The sequence below is a fragment of the Camellia sinensis genome, chromosome 5 (genome assembly GCF_055761805.1).
Source record: "Camellia sinensis isolate YWXY chromosome 5, ASM5576180v1, whole genome shotgun sequence".
In the NCBI taxonomy this organism is placed as follows: domain Eukaryota; kingdom Viridiplantae; phylum Streptophyta; class Magnoliopsida; order Ericales; family Theaceae; genus Camellia; species Camellia sinensis.
In genome coordinates this window covers 46,926,154-46,950,637 of record NC_138965.1, presented here as the reverse complement: position 1 = coordinate 46,950,637, position 24,484 = coordinate 46,926,154, and the positions used below count along the sequence as shown (strand labels likewise).

Sequence of the window (24,484 nt, the reverse complement as noted above, 5' to 3'; positions counted from 1 at the left end):
AAATAGAAGAGAACAGACTGAGGTTTGACCTCTTCCGTTTAGTTTTTTTTTGTCTCTTGATGAGGAAGAAGAAACAGAAGAGAGTGGTGAAGAAGAGATAGAAGAGAATGCATGAAGAAGAAACTGGAAGAGTGTGTGATTAAGAAGAAGGCAAAAGAGAAGAAGACAAGGAGGGAGACAGAGTCGAGGCGAGTACAAATCGAGGCCTACTTTTGTCGACAAATGACGCAAAAGTGAGGCCGCGTGTCAAACGCGTTTATCGAAGGAAAAAGCGAGACGCGGGAGAGTTATATATATATATATATATATGTTTTGATTATTTACTTTTTGGTGTCATTTATCACTATTATTTGCTTCCTCCTCCTCCAGATTCTAACCCATGATTTCCTTTTGATAATGTCACAGGGGGAGAAATTATATGATGTCATGTATTATGATATTATTTTCAAATTACAGAATTATTTGAGAACTAATCTGATGATTATATATTTATCGTTATGTTGTTGATTAAAGCGTATTTATTACATATGTGTTAACCTATGTATTTAGAAATGAATTCGGGAGTATGACTTGAGGGGGAGCCTTTCTTACTCCCAAATCAAATCAAAACATCATTGTGTGCCATCATAAAAAATGGGAGATTGTTAGACTTATTTATTTTGATGATTTATTTAATTATGTTTTAATTTATTTGAAAGAGAAAAATAGAATCTAAAATTTATTTTGATGATTTATTTAATTATATTTTAATCAAAATTTATTTTGATAATTTATTTGAAAGAGAAAAATATAATCAAAATTTATTTTGATGTTTTATTTGAAAGAGAAAAATAGAATCAAAATTTATTTTGTCCCATTATTTCTCGCCTAAACTTTTATCCTAAATGTTGTTAGAATGTATTTAATATTTGATTAAATCAGGAGTTCAAACAGCCCAAAATAAAGGTTCAAACAGTCTAGCACAGCAGCAGGCCCAAAGGTTTAAAAGGTTCAAGTGAAAGATATTCAAATTAGTAATGATGGAAGTACAACGGCTATAAAGGTTCAAAAGGCCAAAAGGTTCAAGTGGAAGATATTCAAATTTGTAATGATGGAGTGGAAGATATTCAAATTGGTAATGATAGAAGTACAACGGCTATAAATTCAAATGACTACAACGGCTATAAACGACTATAAATTCAAATGAATACAACGGCTATAAACAGCTATAATTTTCATTATATATACCAAAGCCTCTAATGTAAACAAGTTACAAAAAACTTGAAAATATTCTTTGATCTATAATCACTCACATCTTTTCTCAGAAATTACACACTGAGCCTTATAGCATTAAGCTCATCTTTTCTGTGTGAGATTTACAAAAACATCAAAGCTTCATTTTATATATCTATCTTTGAGAGATATTTATTGTAAACTTTCTTTGAAAGCAAAAATACCATTTCATCTTGTAAAAGTGTTGTAAACACTGTGTTCTTAAAATCTTGAGAGTGATTGTAAATCACCTAAAATTTGCAAGGGTTAGGGGGCTTGTGAAGTCTGTGTAAAATCCGTGGAGGATTGCTCTATTTGTAAAGAGGTTGCTAGCACCCTTGTGAAGCTAGAAGATAGTGGAAAATCTCAAGTAAAGCTTGAGGAGTGGATGTAGGCTTGGTTGAAGCCAAATCACTATAAATATGTTTGTCTCCTCTTCCCTAATTTCTTTACTTTCCTACTGCTGCTATAGTTATCTAATATTCATGTGTTAATCATTTGATTTACCATGTATGTTAGTTATACTTCATTGTTATTTTGCTTGATCATTTACTGCTAAGTTCATCATTGTACTTGTTAATAATTTATTGTACTAGTAGTTAATTTTATTGGGGTATTATTAATTTTATTTTGTAGAAACCTAATTCACCCCTCCTCTTAGGTTGCTTTTTGGGTAACAGTTTGGGATCGTGGAAAGTGATTATTACCACAATGGGTTCTCTTACTAGATGAAATTAGGAATAACCTAGTATGCTATGTGACTAAGTGGGTATGGAATTTAATTTCTAAGATATTGATTGAGTCTACGAGTTTCTAGAAGTCCTGTTAAAAGAGTACTTGATCATTGTTATTTCTAATTAGAACTCTAGCAACGTCGCGGGATGATCATTATCTAGAAAAGAAGTTCGTATGTGTTTATGTAACTACGTGCTTATGTGGAATGAATTAATTGTTGTCCACCGCATTAGGACGCGAGTGAGTTAGCTTCAACACATTTGTAAATGTCCTAATCTCTTGTGTTACCTTCATTAGGATGTCAGGATGTGGACGTGGAGATAATAGGCATTGCAGGTCTAGACGGCAGGAGGTGCTATTTCGGATGATATTCTGGCACAGGAGGAAGGGGTTGGTCAGGCCAATGTAGTCGAACCAGTTGGTCAGCAGGCTATGGATGCTTTAGCTCGTGAGATGGTCAGAGCTTTGCGGGAATCAATACATTCTTAGAACTGAGAATCAAGTTCAAGCCCACATTGTGAAAATAGGGCCATCGTTTCTATAGCGGGAGTTTTTCTGATCGAATCCGGATGAGTTTTTGAGGGATCTAAAAAAGCCACTAAAGGCGGATGAATGGCTAGAGCAGATGGTAAAGACGTTGGAGATGCCTGGCATCGAGGACAATGGGCTGAGAGTGACCTTGGCATCCTTCTAGTTGAAGGGAAATGCGGGTCAGTAGTGGAAGTATGTGCGTGGGTGCATTAAGGTGACTTGGGAGGCTTTTGCTAATGCCTTCCAAGACAAATTTTTGCCTTCCACTGTTAGGGAGAAGTTGAGGGAGCATTGTTTGAAGCTCAAGTAGCTTAACACACCGATGGCCGAGTTTGAGGCTGTCTTTACTAGTCTGTCGAGGTTTGCACCGGACGACGGAGGAACGCCGTTGCTTGGAATTTGAGAAGGGGTTGAGGATCGGACTCCTTTTCAAGGTGGTCGAGTCCATGATTAGGGATTACAGTCGTCTTGTGGAGGTTGCAGCACACTTAGAAACCGTGATTCAGACTGAAGAGAAGAGGATGATGGACTCCAAATAGAGGAGTCAGGAGGTTTAAGGAGAGACTCGGGACAGCAAGAGGCAAAGGGGTTCCATCTCACAGTAGTCCCAAGGAGCACAGTCTAGGTCCACTTTCTTGATACCGAGTTTTGGTTCTGGAAGAGGTGGTCAGGGAGGGATCACTTGCTTTAAGTTGGTCAGCTGGGCCACAAGTCTGTATTTTGCCCACAGAAGGTAGGAGTGCAACAGTCTGTACTGTCTTCAGCTCGTTCTCAGAGCCAGAGTCAGGGGAGAGGGCAGCCGTCTACCTATTATCAGTGTGGGCAGTCGGGGCACTTGACGAGGTTTTGCCCTTAGGCAGGTGGCACATCTGGTGCGTCTAATTCGAGGTAGACACAGAGCCATTAGCCTACACTGTCAGCACAAGCCTCGAGGGCCAATCTAGGAGCCTCTTCAGCTCAATTTGTGTATTAGACTTATGCTCCGAGGGATGAGCAGGTAGAGTAGAGACTTACAGGGCGCGTGTGTGCTGTTACCACACTAGATTTGTTGCCAGCACCTTTGGCAGTGAGAGGTAACTTCTTGTTGTGTAATTCTATTGCCAATGTATTGATTGATACTGGTGCATTGTATTCTTTCATTTCGCCTGCATTCGCATCAACATTAGTGTCAGAAGTGGCTTAGTTAGTATCTCCACTCAAGGTGGAGTCACCTGTTGGTAGTGAGGTTGTGTTGGACTAGGGGTGCCAGGGTTGTGAGATAGAGGTTACTGGTTGCCAACTTCCTTTTTCTTTTGTGTTGATTGACATGTCGAGTATTAATGTCATTCTGGACATGGATTGGTTGTTGTCCTATCGGGCTATTAAAGACTATTATTGTCAAAGAGTTACGGTGTGCACCTCAAGTGGTGATTGTTTTATTTCCTAGGAGACCACGTTGATAGAGCCTTGTTGCTAGTGCATGATCTGCGTGGTCAGGGCGAGCTTAGTCTCCTTCTTGCTACCTTTTTGGATGGTGAGAGTGATGTAGTCCGAGTAGAGTTGCCGAGGGTAGTTTGTGAATACCTGGACTTTTTTCCTGAGGATCTCACTAGTTTACCACATCACCGTGAGATCGAGTTCTCTATTGATTTAATGCCTGGCACGACACCAATTTCTATGGCATCGATAGATTTTGCACCCGCCGAGTTGAGTGAGTTGAAGATTCAACTCCAAGAATTGTTAGATAAGGGCTTTATCTTCCCTAGTACTTCGCCTTGGGGAGCACCGACTCTCTTTGCCAAGAAGAAGGATGGCACATTGCGACTTTGTATTGATTACCAGACCGGGTAACTTTTAAGAACAAGTACCCATTGCCTCATATAGATGACTTGTTTAACCAGTTGAAGGGGTCGTCTTGTTGCTTTTTTAAGATAAACTTGAGATCGGGTTATCACCAGCTGAGAGTGAAAGAGGAGGATATCCAAACGACGGCATTTCGTACACGGTATGGCCATTATGAGCTCCTAGTGATGTCTTTTGGGTTAACCAATGCACCGGCTTTGTTTATGGATTTGATTAATCGAATCTTTCGTGAGTTCCTAGACCGTTTTGTGGTTATCTTCGTTGACGATATTTTGATCTACTCATTTTCTGAGGAGGAACGCGAGGAACACTTGCGAGTGGTGCTTGAGTTACTTAGAGCCCACAAATTGTATGTTAAGTTCGAAAAGTGTGAGTTCTAGTTGAAAGAAGTAAAATTCTTAGGCCATGTGGTGTCCGAGGAAAGGGTGACTATAGATTCCTCTAAGATAGAGGCAGTGCAAGATTGGGAACAACCTAAGAATGCCTTTGAGAGCTGGAGTTTCTTGGGGCTAGCTGGGTATTACCGTCGTTTTGTAAAGGATTTCTCTAGATTAGTCTCACCGTTGACTAAACTGACAAGGAAGGGAATCAAATTTGTGTGAAGTGAGACTTGTGAGAAATTATTTCAAGATCTTAAGGTTGCCACTACTCCAGTGTTGATTATTCCAGAAAGGGGTTTGGGCTATTCAGTGTATTGTGATGTGTTTCAGGAAGGTTTGGATTGTGTCTTGATGCAAGAGGGGAAAGTAGTAACATATGGCTCATGACAATTGAAAACACACGAGAGAAACAATCCTACTCATGACTTAGAGCTAGTAGCAGTGATCTTTGCCTTTAAGATTTAAAGACATTACTTGTATGGTGAGAGGTTTGAGGTATTCTTCGATCACAAGAGTTTGAATTATCTGTTTTCACAGAAAGATTTAAATCTGAGGCAGAGAAGGTGGATGGAGTTTACAGAGGATTACGACTTCGGGTTGCATTATCATCTAGGGAAGGCCAACGTAGTGGCCGATGACTTGGGTAGAAAATCCATTAGCAATGTAGCTAGTATTGTCATCCGGGAATGGGAGATGTTGGGCACTATTGGCGAGTTTGACTTGCATCTTGGTGAGTCTGTTAAGTCGGAAGCTTTGTTTACCATAGTTGCACAACTTACACTTGTGAGCCGAGTTATGGAAACATAGCGGGGTGATCATGAGGTAGGATCCATCCGGGAGAAGATATCTAGAGGTAAGGTAGAGAATGGCTTGAACGTGTATTCTGACTCGAGTGTTAGATACCTTGACTGTCTTTTCGTACCAGAATCTTGTAGGAAGGAGATACTCCGAGAGTTCTATCATTCACGCCTTGTTGTACATCCGGGAGGCACAAAGATGTACCACGACCTTAGCCACCAATTTTGGTGGAAAGGGATGAAGAGAGATGTAGCCTTATTTGTATCGAGATTATAATACTTTTTGTGTTGTTATTGCATTTTGCTACCCCCTTGTCGTCTTTAACTATTTTGATATCAAAATGCCTGCTTTGTGCCTCAAATGTCCAAATTTGTGTTTGTAATGATTACAAGGTTCATTGCCCTTTCATTCTTGTGGTTGTTTATTTCTTGCCCTGTACTGCGTTATACTATTTTCTTTTTTCATGATAGCCATAAGAAATCTTTATATTGTTGTTATTATTGTTATGATAACGACTTACTTTCACTTTCATCTCCTAAACGATTGTCAACTTTTTTTTTACAATTTAATCCCTAAACTATGAATTTCTTTTGTTTAGTTTCTTGAATTTCTAATTTCAGCTGATGTAGTCAAATGAGAGTATGAAATGATAAGGACCATTTGTTTTGAATGCTGAATCATTTTCTGTCCATTTATAGTCGTTGGAGCTTGTTGGGGAGCACACAAGGCTTCTCCCAGCTACTTTTACCAATTCTTAGCTCATATCGAACTCAAGTTTTCCGCTGTCACTCAAATTTGGCACATTGTCTCAAAGTTTAGTATTCAAGGCCTCCTCCAACCAAGATGAATTTTGGATTTCTCGAGTGAAAACTTTTAAAATGCATACTATTTTGTGAGGGACATGCATTTGGCCTCTCAAAGTACACGTGTTAGAATTAAATATTCAATTTATGAATAATGGGGTTAAAACACAATCCGGATCTTCACTTATTGTAAAATCAAAACATTTATTTTAGCAAAAAAAGAAACAAACTTATTTTCTATTTTACTTATACAAAAGACGAGATTGACAGAATAACCTTGAATGCTTGCAAATAAATGTGTATCGATTTATGATCGAACGCAACACCAAGAGGAGTCAAACCCAGGACATTCAGATTTATAGTTCATTCTAAGGCAACTCAAAAAAGTCACTCCTAATCTGATCATCATAAACCCCGAATCTTGTGTTCATTCTAAAACAAGTCATTTTATCACTAGGATATCAGTGCGGGTTCTATATAGATGAGAACTCATGCTTTGGACTCACAAAAGTCACTTTATCTGATCATCACATTGTGAATTGTGATGGGTTTTAGAAGGCGCCTAGAAGTTATGTTATGCCAATCAAGCCTTTTTAGAGGGCACTCTCCATTGCTTAATAACACATGGACCTCTTACTACAGCAACATATTTCCCAGCAATACTTTTGACCATTACCACTTTCAAAATTGCTTCTGCAAGTAGTCGTGGCCACCGCCACTTGGGGTCTAAGACCAGTTCATGACGAGAACTTAAGAGTCTGTTTGGTGCAACTTCTTGCAAGCTGAAAACCAATAATTAGAAAACAAAAGCTAAATGCATACTTTCCATTGATATCGATAATCAGATTTTTTCAGAAGCTATTTCTGCATCACAAACTATAAGCAGAAGCTTAATCAAATACTCTAGCATCGTTTCCCAAAATAACCAAAAAAAAACCATAAGTTGCACCAAACAGGGCTTTAATAATACTAGGAAAGCAGTTTGTATATTTCCAGTATAACATAGGCTTATATATACAGACATGTTCCGCCATTTATTACATCCTGGTAGAGTTTCTGCCATTGTTCAATATATTACATTACCTCATGGTTCTTGCTTTGGCTCCTTATGCATGAATGACTTGAAAGCATTGGTCAAAGCAGATCCTGATATCAAAGAAGCCACCAATAGACGCAAAACCTGCAATTTTGGATGTATTTGCAAGTTAGTGAAATGGGACTACTAGAGTCAAGAAATTGAAACAGTAAGTATAGCAACACCAAAAAATCTGAGACAACGATGAATGCTGTTCTTCTAGAACTTTTGTGTGAGAATTTATTGAGTGAATTATTTTTTATAAATTGAATTTATAAACATATCTCGGTTAACATATAATAATGGGCAAATTTGACTTTTCTTTCCGATGGTTTGTCCCATGTGTGGATGACTCCTGTCATTTGGAAATAAGCAAATTAGCTCTCTATAGTTTGTGCACTAAAGTACATTGCTTTTCTATACAAGGTTTATGAGTTGGGAGTACCACATGCCTAGGTGGATAATTTTTTTCAGACACTAACAAAAAAAGTTCATTTTTTAGGACAAAGATACCTCTTATACATCTTTAAATGTACAACAAAATAAATGTCATTCTTCATTTTCCTCCCTCTCTCCACTCCCCTGCACCCCCCCTCTCCTTTCCCTCCCAAACCTGAGGCCCATGCCACCCTCAACCACCAGACAACCATTGTTGCACACCCACCTCTCTCACCCATTGCCCTTACACCTATGCTACACAAAATGAAACTCTCAGCCATAAACCCAGATGCCAACACCTATGCTACACGCCCAGCCCTCTCACCTAATCTCATAGCCCCAAATTTCGAAAGTCCCATAGCATAAAACTCGCACTCTTTCAAAAGTTGAATCTTGGAACATAAATAAGTTAAGAGACCTTGGAATTAGGGATGGGTTAGTTGGGCACACATAATCATACCCCTACCTTTCATCATTGTCAATATATTCCATATTTTGTTAATTTTTGTGGTGATCATCATTCAATTCTACAGCTTAGAGAGGATAGAGAACACCTCCAATTTTTCAAAGGGAACAAAGCACCCTTGACACTTGTTCTACATTGTTAATCCATGAGGTTACAACTTATGCAGGATGAGAGCCACACCATGATCCGCCCACCATCGATGACAACCCTCCATCAATATCGTTGACCACCACTCTTATCTCTTGAACCTCTTATCCTCTATATGTGATTGACAACAGTAGCATTGGCTAATGTGCTTTGTTTAGTATTTTTAATTTTCTTTAGGATTCTAGAGCATTGGCTAATGTGCTTAATTTGTTGCCTAGCATTTTTTTTTATATTGTAGAGCATTGGTGGCTGTTCATTGTATGTCTTTATGTGTTTTTGTGTTGAAATAGGACTTAGACTTTGGTGTTTGTTTAAAATCTTAGACTTTGGTGTAGCACTTTACTCTTCACAGCTTCGTTTTTTAAAATCAAAATGTCGGTTTTTTCGAATATTTTATGTAATAATTACTTACGAATGGTTTTCAAAATGCATTTTAAATTTTTTTACCTGGTATAATTTGAAAAGTTGTATACACTACTGAATAGCATAAATTTTTTTTTCCTGATTTATTTTTTACTTAGGCTTTGTTGGGAGTGCCTGAAGGCACTAGTTATCCCTGAGTGTATATATTTTGGTTTAAGGGAAGACAATGAGAGTACTTGGATAAATTTACATTTATCATTGACGAAAATAATGGTACACTTTGGTCTACAAACCACAGCAGCCTAGATGCTTATTTCGAGATGACAATGGGTCATCTGAGTTTAGTCACCAATTGCCTCAAAAGTTTTAAGTTGTTAAGAAATTGGCCCAACAATTTACATTAAGCTATTCAACACCCCCCTTCACATGCAACCCCATCTTGCACGTGGAGATGCAAACATCCATTCATTGAGAGAAAAGAGAATGAAAATGGAGAAACTAGAACCCAAGACCTACCAACCTGAGCTTGACACCATGTTAAGTCAACAATTGCCCCAACAAAATATATCAAGCTATTCAAAAATCCGCACATGGGTCAAACCACATGGGGTAAGGTGAAATTTGTCCTATTATTTGACAGTTGAAGGACTTGTGGTGAACTTGTGCTGTAACCGTGCAAGCCAATGGATTCTAGTAGTAAGTAAGGGTAGTGCTAATTGCTCAAAATGCTTCAATAGAAATAACTTGACAATAGTTAAATTACCTCATCCTCACTCATGGTCACCTCCAATTCACCGACATCACTAAGGGGAACCTTTAACCTGTTGATGAGAGATATGCCTGAGATTGGAGATATAGGTTTTATGAGCAAATTGTCAGTCACCATGAACATGGATGGTCCTTTCATAAATCCACCGCTAAGCTGAGCTTCCCTGGGAGGGGACTCTGAACTCAACACAGAGCATCTTGTTGTAAATAGGGAACTAAGGGTTGATAATGATGGGTTTATAGCTTCCTCAATGCCAATTAGTTTGTTACTACAAGCAAGACCTTGGGCTAGTTTTGGATCAACTAGAATTGCCTTCATCTCCTTAGATTGGAAGAACTTGTCGTCAAAATCTTGGATACTCTTGTATATGTTATCCATGCATCCCTTGAAACGCAAACTTGGAAATTCTTTGAAGACATAACCAATTGGAAGTAGAAGTAAACTGCATAGAAGCTCAATGAAATTTTCTTCAACTTCTGCATACAATGCCCTTGTGCTAGATTTGTGGATGATAAGCTTCAAGTTTATCTTTGAATGTTTAGTTGTTGTGTCCATGTCACTTTGACGTTGATCTGTACTTCTTGGTCCATATTCTCCACGATGAATCACAACATTGGACTTACTGATAGGTGGTTCCACAAAAGTGTCAGAGAAGGGAGTTCTTGATGCTAATGAACAGTTTAGCAATTTCAGAACCTAAGAGAACGAGATGCACTGTAAAATGATACAAAAAAACATTGAATTTGTTTATATGGGTAAAAAGAGAATCAATTCATTAATTACCTCATCCTTTCCGATGTTCACGGTTCTCTCTTCTATTTTGCTCTCATCCATCGCTCCAAGTTTGCTAAGCAGAGATAAGCCAGTCATAGTGGACATTGGCAATACTTGAAAATCATCTGTTATCATAAAGCGTGCAGTTGGTTTTACAAACACTGGGCCATCTTCATGAGCCAGACTTAGAAGTCTTACCTCAAGTTCCAAGGGTTTTCCACAGCGACCACAAGCAGTTTCAGTATAGCTCACAAAACTGCAATTACCACTGCTGCACACATAATATTTTCTGTTTTTACTTTCATTCAAATTTAGTTTTAGATTCCTACAGTAGATTTCAGCTGCACTTCGAGGATCAAGTATTATCTCCTTGAACTCACTTTTGAAATGTTCCTCATCAAGATTCTCTACACTTTCATATAGGTTTTTCAAGCAGCCAATCTCACCCTTCAATGAGCACTCACGAGTGAGTCTAATGATTGTTCCAATAGGCATTGTCATGAAGCTGAATATAATGTCAACAAAATCCTTATTTGACTCCACAAAAACAACTCGGTTTTTCTCCTTCTCCACAAGGATATTAAAACTTATACTCTGAGAAGCTTTGCTCTCCATGATCATGAATGAAAATGACTCACTAACTTGAAGAAACAAGAAGTTCGCTAAACAACTTTTGGCTTTTCTCAGATCTATCCCTTGTATCAATCACTACAAAAGTTATTAATTGAAGAACAAGTCAAAAGCTATTCATCGCACCAATAGTAAATAAATGTACACAAGTTCGGAAATATAGAGAATTTTGGTAGGTTTGATGGACTACAATCTATGGTAAAGCTTCAATCCCAAAGTTAAAAGTAAACAAATGCTTATGCAATGACTGAACTGTGTTCCAAAACTAATAATTGACTACCAAATATAGCAATCATCATGATGGAAAATGGAAGTGCATATCTTTAATTATACCAATAATCCATAATCATAATTAACCAGTGCATATCTTAACCTGCAACTGGGCTTGATTCCGGTCCAGACCACCCATGAAAACCGCTTCCCACAAAGAACTGGTTTATTTTCACAAAACCGTCCAAATGGAAGTGCATTTCTTTAATTATACCAATAATCCATAATCATAATTAACCAGTGCATATCTTAACCGGCAACCGGACTTTAGTCTGGTCCGGACCACCCATGAAACTCACTTCACACAAAGAACCAATTTATTTTCACAAAACTATCCAAACCGGAGGTTAGACCGGCCACCCATTCGAACCAGGCGCAGGTCACAACAACTGCCCCGGTTTGAGAATTTCATTGTTGGATGCATAAAACATGTTGGCAAGGGAACTTGAACATGGAACCAATTGGATAGCAAGCTACTATTGTAACACAAAGCCAACATTCTAGTTGTTGACATTCAATACAATAAATATTATTTATTCAACATACATAAAAAGTTTGTTTTGGCAAAAAACTAAAACATAAAAAATGAAAAATAAATTCAAATAAATAACAAAATTAATTGAGATCTTAAATTGAGTAATATATTAGTTTTTCTTTCATTCTTTTTTTTGTATTTGGTGATGGATGTTTAAATTAAAGAATACTTACGTTTTTATATGTATATTTGAAATAATTTTAAAATTATATTTTTTTTATTAATATACAAATTTAAATATATTTATGATGTCGCGGTCCAATCTGGTTTGACCCGACGGTTGAACCAGTGATCCGTCCACCCAACTCCTTTTCTAGTTCGCTCACTGGTTCAGTTTTCAAAACATTGCTAGAAGGCATACCTATCCTCCTCTTCACAAAGATGACGATCATATAACAAAAGGTGGAAAAAACTATATCAATGTTAAAATATTTTATATATATATATATATATATAAATTAAAACAAGTTTTAGACAATCATCACAAGTTCAAATCAATTTCTTATGTGTTAAAAATTATATATCATGTGCCAAATAATGGCTTCACCACAAGGTATTATATAAGGTCTACACCCTACAACATAACAACAGTGCTAATCTCAAATAGTATATATTGCAACCTTTAGCAACAGACCTTGCCCTGCCCTAGCGTCGCCACAAATGGATTGGTTGAATACAATGGTAGTAGACTTCTCCATTGCAAAAAAGCATTTGGACACCATGACACAGTGACACATGGCAAAAAGCGCCAATGACCCACAACAAAATTATCATGCACTACAGGTTCAAACTCTATGCCATCACAATTGGTGCTTTTAACTTGATAGGATTGATTTTGCTTATGAACAGATTAGGAAAGATTGAAGTGCAAAAGGGTTTATGGTATTTGTAAACCAACATATTAGTGGAAGCAAAACATATTCGGACTTGCATAAATTCACTGTAAATTAAATCCAACCAATAACTTTCTAAACAAGAGCAAAAAACATGCTCCAACATACCTGAGCAAACACAAACAACCACAAACAAATTTCTCAAGCTATGGAGTAATACCACAAGTATGAGTGCAGCCCATTATTCAACAATACAAAGGCTCTATATTGTTCAATATTGGCAAAGAGAAATAATTTTTGAAGAAGCTATAAATATATAATAGAACAATTATGGAGGTGTATAGAGAATAGATGGATAGGAAGTCTCCTACTTCCCAAATAGTGTGACTGACATAACCACCCTAATCTCCAAGATAGCAAGGATTTAAGTAATCAAATTTGTATCTCTCTACTACCAAAAGGTAATCAGGCCATGCCACCATGAATGCCCAAATTTGGGTCCAGCCTGACCAAATGTCCAATAGTATGGCCAAGGTTTATAAGGCTTCTAATTATTTGGAGTGTCAAACAACCCAAAATATTAGAGAAGGTAAGAAGAAAAGAATTGAAGGAAAAACAGAAAAACTAGCGAAAAGATAGGATGACAATAAAATGAGGGGAAAAAATTAACAAGCATGCATTTTTTATGAATAAATTGACGTTAGAAGTTGAAACCAAACCGCAACTATCCAAACCACTCTAGAAGGCGAGTTTGACAAAAGTATGAGCAAGTGGACCACAAATGGAAGTGAATCCAAAAAAAAAAAAAACTTTATTGTAGGCAACGTGTAGATCCAACAACTTTGTTGTGCATTTCTTCCCACATCGCCAAGGTAGACAAAGAGGTAAAACCTTCCACAACTTTTGCAATCTCCATTTCTAATCTTAAACCACCAATCATTGAATGATTCAAGCAAATCCAGTCAAGGAAAACAAGACCACTACTAAATCATGGAAACACTTCACTTCGAACATACAATTTACTCCCCACAACCCCCATGCACAAGTAAATCCTTTTCATTGAATGTTAATGTCAAATTTTTCAAAGAAGAACAAAACTTCTTCAAGTCCCAATGTTGAAGGTTTTTCATGAAACCAGGATTCCGTTGCATCCTTCTCTTCCTTCAACCATAAAATTCCCATCTACAACCTCTTTATTCATCACCAAGTAATACTATCACTAAGCTGCTTCCTAAACTTTACTTTCATGCCATTCTCCATACAACCAAATCCCACTTTTCCCACTGCAATCTTAGGCCTTGTTTGTCATAACCTAAAAAAGTCAAAAAGTCAAAAAGTCATTATCCTATTTAAGTCACATCATCTTATTTAAGTCATATCACCTCTCTATCACATCACTTCAAACCCAACCCATACCTAACCCATATTTCATAAAAAGTCAAAAAGTGCACTTATTTAGATTATCCCAAACAACCCCTTAATTCCCATATTTTGTTTGCGAACTTTCTTTTTCTAAGAAAATCCTCTAAGCCATATACACATCAGGCATTGGCACTTGAATTATATACACCAATGTCCTTGTTCAAAGCCTGCAACCTCTTTAGCAAAACACTGGCTTTCTTTTTTCTTCTTTTATTTTTTATTATGAACCCCTCCAAGGTACAGCCCATTGGACCCACCCCAACAGGTAAACCCCATGTGACAATAGGCAGCCCCCACTCCCTCGGACCAGATTGGTTAGGAGATTCAAACTCTTGTTAGTTGTGTGGGAAGCATAAGCATACCCACCAACCAATTCAGATGACCCTCGGGGGCAATTGCTTTCTAATTCATTGGATAGAATTCAAACTCACTCCAATTCCCATGCAAAGTAGAAATAGCAACTTCTCCAACTATCTAGCAAACGCACCAAGTTGCAACTTCTTAATCAAATGTTCACTCCATTTAGAAAGGGATACTTGTGGCCTTTCTATGAACCAAAAACCCATTTGGATTGAGGGGTTTAGTGAAAAAAGAAAAGAAATTGTGAGAAAGACCACTCTCATCACTTTTTGGATGATTGAGGAGGTGAAAATTTATGAGAATTGTGAGAAAAAGAGCTCTCTTGAAACTTAGGTTTTGTTTCTCTTGCCAAATTTGGTGATATTTGGCAAGAAACAACAGTTAATGTATAAATTTATTTTCAAAATACCTAAATTGGCCATCTATATACAAAAGATTAAAAATAAAATAACAAACATGTCCTCTTTTATTTATTGTTCATCCAAACACAATGGTAAAAAAACGATCCTTACCATTTCTTTTCTCACTTTGCTTACCAAAGACATTAAGACCAATTAACCTAAGCCCTTAAGTCAAAGCCTTCTAGTTGTGGAAAATGTGTAGTTTAAGTGAGAAGAAAAACAAAGAATGAACAAAGAAATTAAAGACTAAGATTTTACCAAGAGCCTTCACATGTTTGTATGTCACACATACACTTTTGAGAAATATTGGTGTACAAATATATATTTCACTACCCTCCACAGCATTACATGATCAGCACCAGTGGCGGAGCCACCACAGGTCCAAAAGGGGCACGTGCCACTCCTCAACTTTTCAATAATTACATTTTAGCCTAAGATTTTGAAACTATCTTTCATATATGCCCCCTAAATCTTTCCCATTCTTATTCCAATAAACACGACACACCATTGACTAGAATATGGACATAGTTAACTGCTAAAGACCGGAGCTTTTGCGACGGTCTCAAACGTTGCAAAATGTGCACATGCCGTCGCAATATACTTTTTGCGACGAAGTAGCAACAGGAAATGGGGGGTGGCGGAAGGAGGGCATGACAAAAGGTATTTGCAACGGTTACAAACCGTCACTTTCTTGTAGCGACGGCAAATTAATGGTTTTTGCAACGGTTTAACCCAACACAAAAAATAGGGAAAAATATCACTTTTAGTGACAGTTTAGGATGCCATCACCAAAAACCTTTTTTAGAGACAGTAGTCGACGTCACTAAAAGTATTATTACCAATGGTCTAAAATGTCAAAAAAAAAGAGAACTAAATCAATGATGTATTAGCAACGGTTTATTATTGTCGCAAAAAAAAAATTCATAAAATAAATATATATTTTATTAATTCATTATAGTTTTGTGACAATTTCTAGACATTGCAAAAAATAAAAGCATATATAATATATTACAATTATTTCCCTGTACAAATTATTAATATTTTCTAAAATAAAATATATCCACATTCACAATCACAAAATCATATATATATATACGAATAATAATATATATATGTCCTATAACAATACAGTATCAACCAAACATTCATTACAAAAATATATAAAATATCCTTTAACAATACTAATAATTTTTGATAATTCAAGAACTCGAATTTGTACTAAAACAAAATGAAAGTATCGATAGTACAAATCAAAAAAACACATATATATCATAGCTTGTTTTAGCATCAACAATAAATCCAATATCAATATGCGAAAATATCATCACATATTCAAAAAGGTAGCATCTGCAAAAAGAAACAAAAAAATAATAATTATTTACAATATAGTTAAGAGCAATGCTACGTCGCTCGAAAACAGGCCCCCCGAACCCCCCTAAAGGCAAAAACGACGTCGTTTTTGCCCTTTTTTCTTTTTTTTTTTGGTTTTTTGGTTGAATCAGAAACGAAGAAGAAGATGGAAGAAGGAGAAGGGAGGAGGGAGGAGGAGAAGGGAGGAGGGAGGAGGAGAGGGAGGTGGAGGGACTGGAGGGGGAGGAGGAGGAGGAGGGACTGGAGGGGGCCCAACAAATGGGGCGGGGGCGGAGGCGGAGGCGGAGGCTGCGAGGGGCGGGGTTGCGACGGCGGACCTGCGGAGGCGACGGCGGAGGCGAGGCTGCGACGATCTGGCGGAGGCGACGGCGGAGGCTGCGACGATCGGGCAGAGGGTTGCGACGGCTGAGACCTGCCTCCTCTTCCCCTCTCTTCTCTTTCCCCTCTCTTTCTCTCCTCTGTGATTTCGGGGGATTCGAGGGAAAAAAATTAGGGGGACAAATCATTTTCCTATAGTTAATTTCAAGCTTACAAAAATTGCAAAACATTGATATTTAATTCAAAAATATATAAATAAATAAATAAGATTGTAACATATACTTGAATCGAGCGCTACACAATGTATCTTCCAACAGCTTCTTCAATTGTTCTTAGACCTCGGGATGGTGTTTCCAACTGAGCATTAGGCTTTTAAGCTTTTAAGACAAAGACTTCGCAATATTCAGGCCCAATTGAAACTCTATCAATTCACACAATAGATTGTCACTAATAAGAAGTCTCTCTGCCAATTGGACTATTGGTATACGTGAACTATCCAAAGAAACTTTAATTACATCCTACAATGATGATAATTTTATTAAAGTCGGGTATCGATTAAACACATTTCTCTATAATCTAACAATAATTGAATAAACACAAAACAAGAAATCTAACCAAATAATTGTACTTAAACAGCGACACAACAGCCCCTAGTAATTCATGCTAGTAGACATCAAACAGATGTGACATTAACAACAAAAAGGCAATATAGGTGACATAAAACACAGAACAAATAATCAATCTGAAGAGGCTGAGTCCCGTTTTTTCCTACAAGTCATTTGCCTCTAGTTAATCATGTATGTCAAGTTTCGTTCACATCCAATGCCGCTTGACCATTTTAGTGCATCAACCGACTCGAAAAAGAATTTCTAAAATACAAGTTTTCACAAACGGGAATTATGCTCTAGATTCAAAACAGAGAACCGATTTCGAATCCCATCTTTTCTTACAAGTCATTTGTGCCTAGTTAGTTGTGCGTGTCAAGTTTCGATCACATCCTACACCGTTTAACTATTTTAGTGCATCAATCGGCTTGAAATTTTTTTTCTAAAGGACAAGTTTTCACAAATGGAAATTACTACAAGTTATTTGTGCCTAGTTAGTCATGTATGTCCAGTTTCATTGACATCCAACGCCGTTTGATCGTTTTAATGCCTTGACTGGCTCAAAAAAGAATTTCTAAAGGACATGTTTTCACAAACGGGAATTAGGATCTAGATTCAAAACCGGGAACCGATTTTGAGTCCCATCTTTTCTTACAAGTCAATTGTGCCTAGTTAGTCGTGTTTGTCAAGTTTCGTTCACATCCGACACTGTTTGACCATTTTAGTGCGCCAATGGACGACAAAATATCTCCGAGCATATGAAGTGTAAGTCTTTATGATTCAATGATAGCATAGTCATCATTGACAGTATTCCACTTCTGGGATTTAAGCAACCACTTTTTTTCGGGGCGACAATCTATATGATCCAATCACCAAATGTCTTTTGTCTATATAAGTAGCTCATATGCCAGCATTAAACACAACCATGTAAAATTTAAGGTGCAGGGCCTCACCTTTGCTTTGTAGGAAATGAAGACCTTCCTCTTACTTGCAAATGCTCAAAGAGGGACATATCCCAACAGGATCCGCATATTTCATTAGAATCACAAGCCTAATCTGAACATAGGAAATTGAATAACAATGTTACTGATTATTCACTTAATTTGGTGTTTTAGCAAACCAGTATGAACCAGTCACGTTAGCAAAAACAAAACAAAAAAAATTTTAATTCATAATTGAAAAAGGAGAATTTTATGGCATGAACGCCACTTATGTAAAAGAACATGACAACTTGTGAACACAAAGAACCAAAAGCAATACAAACTCAGTCATAAAAGAATATAAGCTAAACCAAAAACCCATAATAAGCAATATAATGATTTGTTGATTAAAAGGATATAAATCAATGTTCCTTAGCTTCATATCCACAACCAAGCCCTTTGAATCTCTCTCTCGCTCTCTATCTCACATTCCAAATTAAAATTCCAAGTTCGTGGCTTGTATCACTATGTTGCATGCATATATACACACACACACACACACACACACACATATATATATATATTTATACACGTGACTTGAACATATAGAAGAAAAAAAAGACAAAAAGACAAACATTAGAAAATTGAATAGATATCTATACAGCAAGAAGAATGAAGAAAATCTACAGATTTTACCACTTGAGGATGATAAAACGTTTTTTTTTTTTTTTCATTTCGGAACCATCCTTCGAATAATGAAAATTTCCAATTCATTAATGCAAGACCAACAAGAAGAGAGTGGATGCTTATTTGTTTGTCCTCTGACACTGGAAAGTCTTTGTTAAAAGCAAAGGATAAACCCCTAGAAAGTCTTTTGGAATTTAAGGATTTCCTTCGTCCTTATAAATGCAAAACTCCATTGATTTATTGCTTCCATATCTGTAACATTTTTCATGTTGGTTTTCTCTCCATTGGTATCAGCTTCTTCCTTATAATTGACTCATGGGTATTTTTACATCATCCTTATAATATTTTCACAGATATGTAAGACTAATAAAATAGAATCACCATTGAGAAATCTACATATTTAATTGATGAATTATAAAAGAGCACTGTAACATTCTTCAATTCGATGGTTTTTATTTTTAAAATTTTTCCTTATATACTAGGAGACCTACTTGGTGGATTGAGCCCTTTATTTTCATAGTTCTTCGAGGCAATTACCCTATTTCATGAGCTCATTTCATTTCCCCCCCCCCCCCCCCCCCAAAACAACTATCAGATAATTTGAACAAACAATGAACACTTATATAAGAAAAGACAAAACAAACAACACACACTTACACATTGTTCTTACTTCAAAGAGTGAGGGAGTTCCAAAAGTGTGCTTCTGAATTGATTCCTAAAAGATTAGTATACCCAAAAATTACATTCAATTGCTATGGCAATCAGACCTTTGTCAAGAAAACTATCACATTCAATTGCTACTATACAAAGGTGAGTCAATGAATATAAACCCTGCCACAATGCAAAGCTAATCCAATCCCCACACCAAGTCAATCAAAGGACGTCATAGATGAATTCTCTAAGATCTCTTCTTCCTAATAAGATATGAGTATACATCTAAGAGTTCACCAAAGCAAGATTATCAACAATATATATATATATAGTAACTATGATATTAAATTTTAATATGATACAGGCTTGGAGCACTAGAAGATCACTTACCATTCCTATCAACAGCATTTCCTCCTCCATGTCAGAACTGTTCTGCCACTCCCATCTTCAAACTATGATAAGTACAGCAAAGCGTGTCAAGAGATTGCTTGATATGAACACAAAAAGAGCCACTTCAACGACCAAAGGGGAGAATTTTGCAATTAACAGATAAACTATACTTCCCAAACAATGTTGGATGCAGCTGCAAGAGTAAACGGTACTAACTACCAAGAATAATGGGTGCCTTAATAAGTGGAAGTGTTTGTCATTAATTAATAAAAAAACATTTGTCAAGTAGCATAAAGGAACTCCTTTGTCTATAAGAAAAATTTCTATGCTTTCACACAAACATTTGATTAATAAAAATTCTTACCAAATTTCATCCGGTCAATATACATTTTCATTTAATGCTTGTAACCAACTTTGTTTGGAATAGAGAGAAATTATAATTTACATTTACCCCATTACACTACCAAAGAAACCTATTCAATGTACAATTTCTCAACAATCAACAATATCAACGCCTCCAAATTTTTTAACAAATACCTCAAGTTAATTCCATTTTCAGATTTTTGAAACCAAAAAGAAACCTAATCCATGCATGCACTACTTGCATATATCCAATTAATAGTCATAAAAATAATTAAATAGAATCTCACACACACATACCTCCCCACCCTTACTTCTTCTAACTTTTTTGGCCATTTATCATTTATTAAAGTTGCTTGTGACAGATAAAATTGCTTCTTTAAAAAAAACAGAGGCAGACAATAAAAGTAATGATAGTGCAATTGTTCTTGAATGCATAACAAGCATTGGGTGCCAATGATGTTGGCATGGAGACCACAGAGCTAAATTAATGTTTAATGAATTGTGTACAGTGTCTATGCATCTTTTTAAATTATTATTGGGCAATGACAATTGGCAGGTGCAATTCGCATTCCAATCCAAAAGAATGACAAAAAGCCAATTGAACATGAATCAAATATTTTTCCCTAGAAGAAGAAAAAAAAAGTCCAGTGATGAATTTAAATATCAAAATCCAAAAACCCAGAAAAATATAAATGTTTTTGTATCACCAAAAAGCCAATTGAACATGAATCAAATATTTTCCTTAGAAAAAAAAAAAAATCCAGCCACGAATTTAAATATAAAATAAAACCCAAAAACCCAGAAAAATATTAATATTTTTGTATCACCAAAAAGCCAATTGAACATAAATCAAATATTTTTCCTTAGAAAAAAACAAAAACAAAATAAATCAAACACAAAAAAGTCCAGCCATCTTAAAGTGGAATAAGTTGAAGAAAAATTGAGCCTTTAGGAGTAAAAATCTTCTTCTCTAGAAACAATCTTCCATCAAACAAAACAAAACAAAACCCAGAGAAAAAAAAAAAATCCACAGTAAAAGACTGAGGCACATATGATTGAAACAGAAATGGTGTCATACCGAGAAAAGGGAAGGAGAGGCATGGCTATCAACACAAAGATGCTGAAGAGAGCTCCTCTGTGATTTGCAGCGAATGGAAGTAGGGGAGCTTTTTTTGGACTCAATCTGTTGGATTTAACAAGATAAAAGTAGAGCTGCCATCTCACACTTCTATTGCATACACACACATACATACATATATATATATATATATATTGCCGAAAAATAAAATAAAAATCTTTATATTTTACAAATAAGAAAATCAAATAGATAACTATAATAAAACAATAGAAGGGTTTCGATTGAACATGGAAGAAGGGACAAAACAGATCAGATATACATGTATGGACATATGTAGATATATGTGTGTATATATATATATATATATAGAGAGAGAGAGAGAGAGAGAGAGAGAGAGAGAGTAAAACCTGGTTATCAAAAAGAGGGCAGCGGTGGATTATCTCAAGGATCGAATATACAGAGAAAAAGAGGGATTTAGAGAGAGAGAGAGGAGAAGGAGAAGAAGAAGAAGCAATCATAGTAGTCGATCGGCAACCCTTCTCAGGCTGTCTGGTCTGGTCTGGATTAGAAGCAAGCCCCTTTGTGCCTTTTGATTGGAAGCCAAGGAACTGCTGAAGAGTTGGGCATTTTGATTGTTTCTTTTTTTCTTTTTTTTTTTCTTTTTTTTAGTAATTTGGAGATAAAAATAATAATAAATGGAGAGATATTTATTTTTTTATTTGTTTGGATAATTAAGTGGAGAGAAATTAAGAAAAATGGATTATAACCCTCATTTTCAATCTTTTTAAGAATGGAGAGATTAAGAAAGAAAATAAATCAACTGACTCTTGTATCTTCATAATATCAATTTTGTTCATATAAAAATAAAAAACCTCAAGTGCTTTTCATATCCAGCACAATGTTTTTGACTCTCTACTTCTCCAGCTCTTTCCCCGCTTTCTTCTAGCTCTTCTTTGTCATACATGTAATCATTCTTCTTGTTTTCATTCTTTGATTCTATTATATATATATATATATATATATATTATTACGCATAAGAAAAACTATTCTTAATAATATATATAGTATTACGCATAATATATATACTATTTTGCATAAGAACAAAATATATATATATTCTGTTATGTATAAGAAAGAAAAGTAAGTCTTAATTTTGTTATTCAAACTCTATGGGTTCGTTTGGTTTGTATTTCTGTAAAATTTTTGGGAAATTTTCTCTACAAATAAGTTTTTAAAAGTAATCAAACCAAACAAATTTTCCCAAAAAAATTTCTCAAAACTTGTAAACCAAACAAGTTTTCCAAACAAATCTCTCTCTCACACACATCAAATCAATCACTTTTTCCAAAACTCTCTCTCAAAATAATTTTCCAAAACATCTTTTGAAAAAAACCAAACCAAACAATTTTTCGTACTTTTTATCTCTAAAACACATCTCTCAAACACAAACCAAACATACCCTATATGTGTGCATGTATATATATATTATTAAAAACTCTAAAATTATATTATATGTATATATACCATTTATCATTCAAGAAATTTGAGAATATATATATATTATGTTATGTATATATACTAGTGTATATCCGTGCCTAAAGACACGGTGTAAATAATATTGGTATACATATTCTACAAAAATCAATTAACATAAATTATTAATATTGTTATCACATCTTTTAAAAAAAAATCAATTCAAAATAATAATAATTTCACAGCTACATAAATAAATTATCGTAAATCAATTCAAGATGACAATAATTTCACTGCAATATAAAACTCCACACATAAGACTTCCGCCACCATCTATGGCAGCACCACTGCCGGCCATGACTTTAGCAGGTATCGTACGATGGCGGTTCGTTTAAGTTAAAATGTAATTTATCAAATTCATTGCTAAAAGTTTAAGTTAAAAAATTAATTCATATTTGAAATTTTTATAGAATTTCACCATCTAAAAAAAGTATAGAATTTAAAATAGTGACTAATACAGTATTGAATAAAGGTATGTTATCACATTTTTAAAATTTTAAAATGTAATTGAATTGAGTCATATATAAACTTTAGTGTATTTATCACAAAAAATATATATATATATATAATGTATTTAAACAATGTCGCCTCAAACATTATTTTGAATCGTATGTATTTAAAAGACAAAATAAATTAAAATAATATCGAATTCATAATCATTTTATATTTTTTTCTGATATATGTCATATCTAATTATAAGAAAATTCAACAATCTTGCTAAACATAATTATTTTAACGTACTAAACTAACCAAAAATTAAAATAACTTACTAAATTAACCAACCTCCCATACACCTCCTATAATTTTGCGTGGCTTTATTATTTTTTTTTAGAGACCACACACCTATTGCTAATTACACTCATATTTTCAATTATTTATTGTGTCTCGAATTAGTCTCTTTTTCTAGCCCACTCTCTCTTTTTAATTAGAGACTACACGTATTTTTAATATAAATAAACAAAAAAATATGTTAAAAAAAACTCTATAATTATTTATTTAAATTAAAAAAAACACTCTTTTTATTTTTAGTGCTTGTTTGGGTTAACCTAAAAAAATGTAGGTTGCATTTGGTAGAGTTTTGTAAATATGATTTGAGAGTATGAGTTGTATTTTGAGTTTGTGAGTTGTAAAATTATGATTTGAATGTAAAAAATTTGTTTGGTTATGGTTTTTGAATAAATGTTGAATTGAGTTTTGAATTGAGTGTGAAATTGAGTTTTAAAAGTTTGATTTGACATGTGAAGTAAGAAAATTTGTTTGGTTATGAGTTTTGGAAAGAGTTTTCAAAACTTAATTCAAATTATTATAACCCATAACAAAACATACTACTTTCACACTATTGAAAATTCTAATCAACACTCATAACCAAACTCTTTTTAAAATTCAATTAAAAAAATTTATTATTAACAGAAAATAACATTAATCAATTTTTTAATTGAAAATACTACAAAGGAAATAATTTTTTTCAAAATAAATATTAAAAAAATTTAAATCATAAATATTTAAATAATCTAAAAAATTTAATAAGTAAAAAATTAAAATAAATATTCAAAAAATTTAAATCATAAAAATTTAAATAATTTAAATATTCAAAAATTTTAAACAATTTAAAATGTTAATATTTTAAATTTAAAAACAACTCTACACTCAAATCGTAACTAAACACATAAAAAAAAAAAAAACTCAATTAAGAAATTATTTTTAAAACTCATAACCAAACACATAATTCGAAACTCCATACTATT

General features: G+C 35.0%; 1 protein-coding gene across 14 annotated transcripts; it reads right to left on the bottom strand.

The window, feature by feature from the left end:
* Nucleotides 1–7,283: 7,283 nt before the first annotated feature.
* Nucleotides 7,284–22,368, bottom strand: LOC114296819 (uncharacterized). 14 transcript variants are annotated; one of them, XM_028241154.2, is made up of 8 exons: nucleotides 21,614–22,198; nucleotides 21,207–21,311; nucleotides 19,766–19,827; nucleotides 19,395–19,439; nucleotides 18,071–18,173; nucleotides 10,382–11,080; nucleotides 9,593–10,294; nucleotides 7,284–7,520 (listed from the first exon to the last, which is right to left on the bottom strand). In XM_028241154.2, the coding sequence occupies exons 6-8, from the start codon at nucleotides 10,991–10,993 to the stop codon at nucleotides 7,425–7,427; spliced, it is 1,410 nt and encodes a 469-aa protein (XP_028096955.2). In that variant the 5' UTR covers nucleotides 10,994–11,080; nucleotides 18,071–18,173; nucleotides 19,395–19,439; nucleotides 19,766–19,827; nucleotides 21,207–21,311; nucleotides 21,614–22,198; the 3' UTR covers nucleotides 7,284–7,424. The 14 variants fall into 14 exon arrangements, with proteins under 14 accessions (XP_028096955.2, XP_028096954.2, XP_082724918.1 ...); XM_028241153.2 differs by having other exon boundaries at nucleotides 19,382–19,439; nucleotides 21,614–22,027; XM_082868792.1 differs by having other exon boundaries at nucleotides 19,382–19,439; nucleotides 19,766–19,958; nucleotides 21,614–21,827.
* Between the last annotated feature and the right edge of the window lie 2,116 nt (nucleotides 22,369–24,484).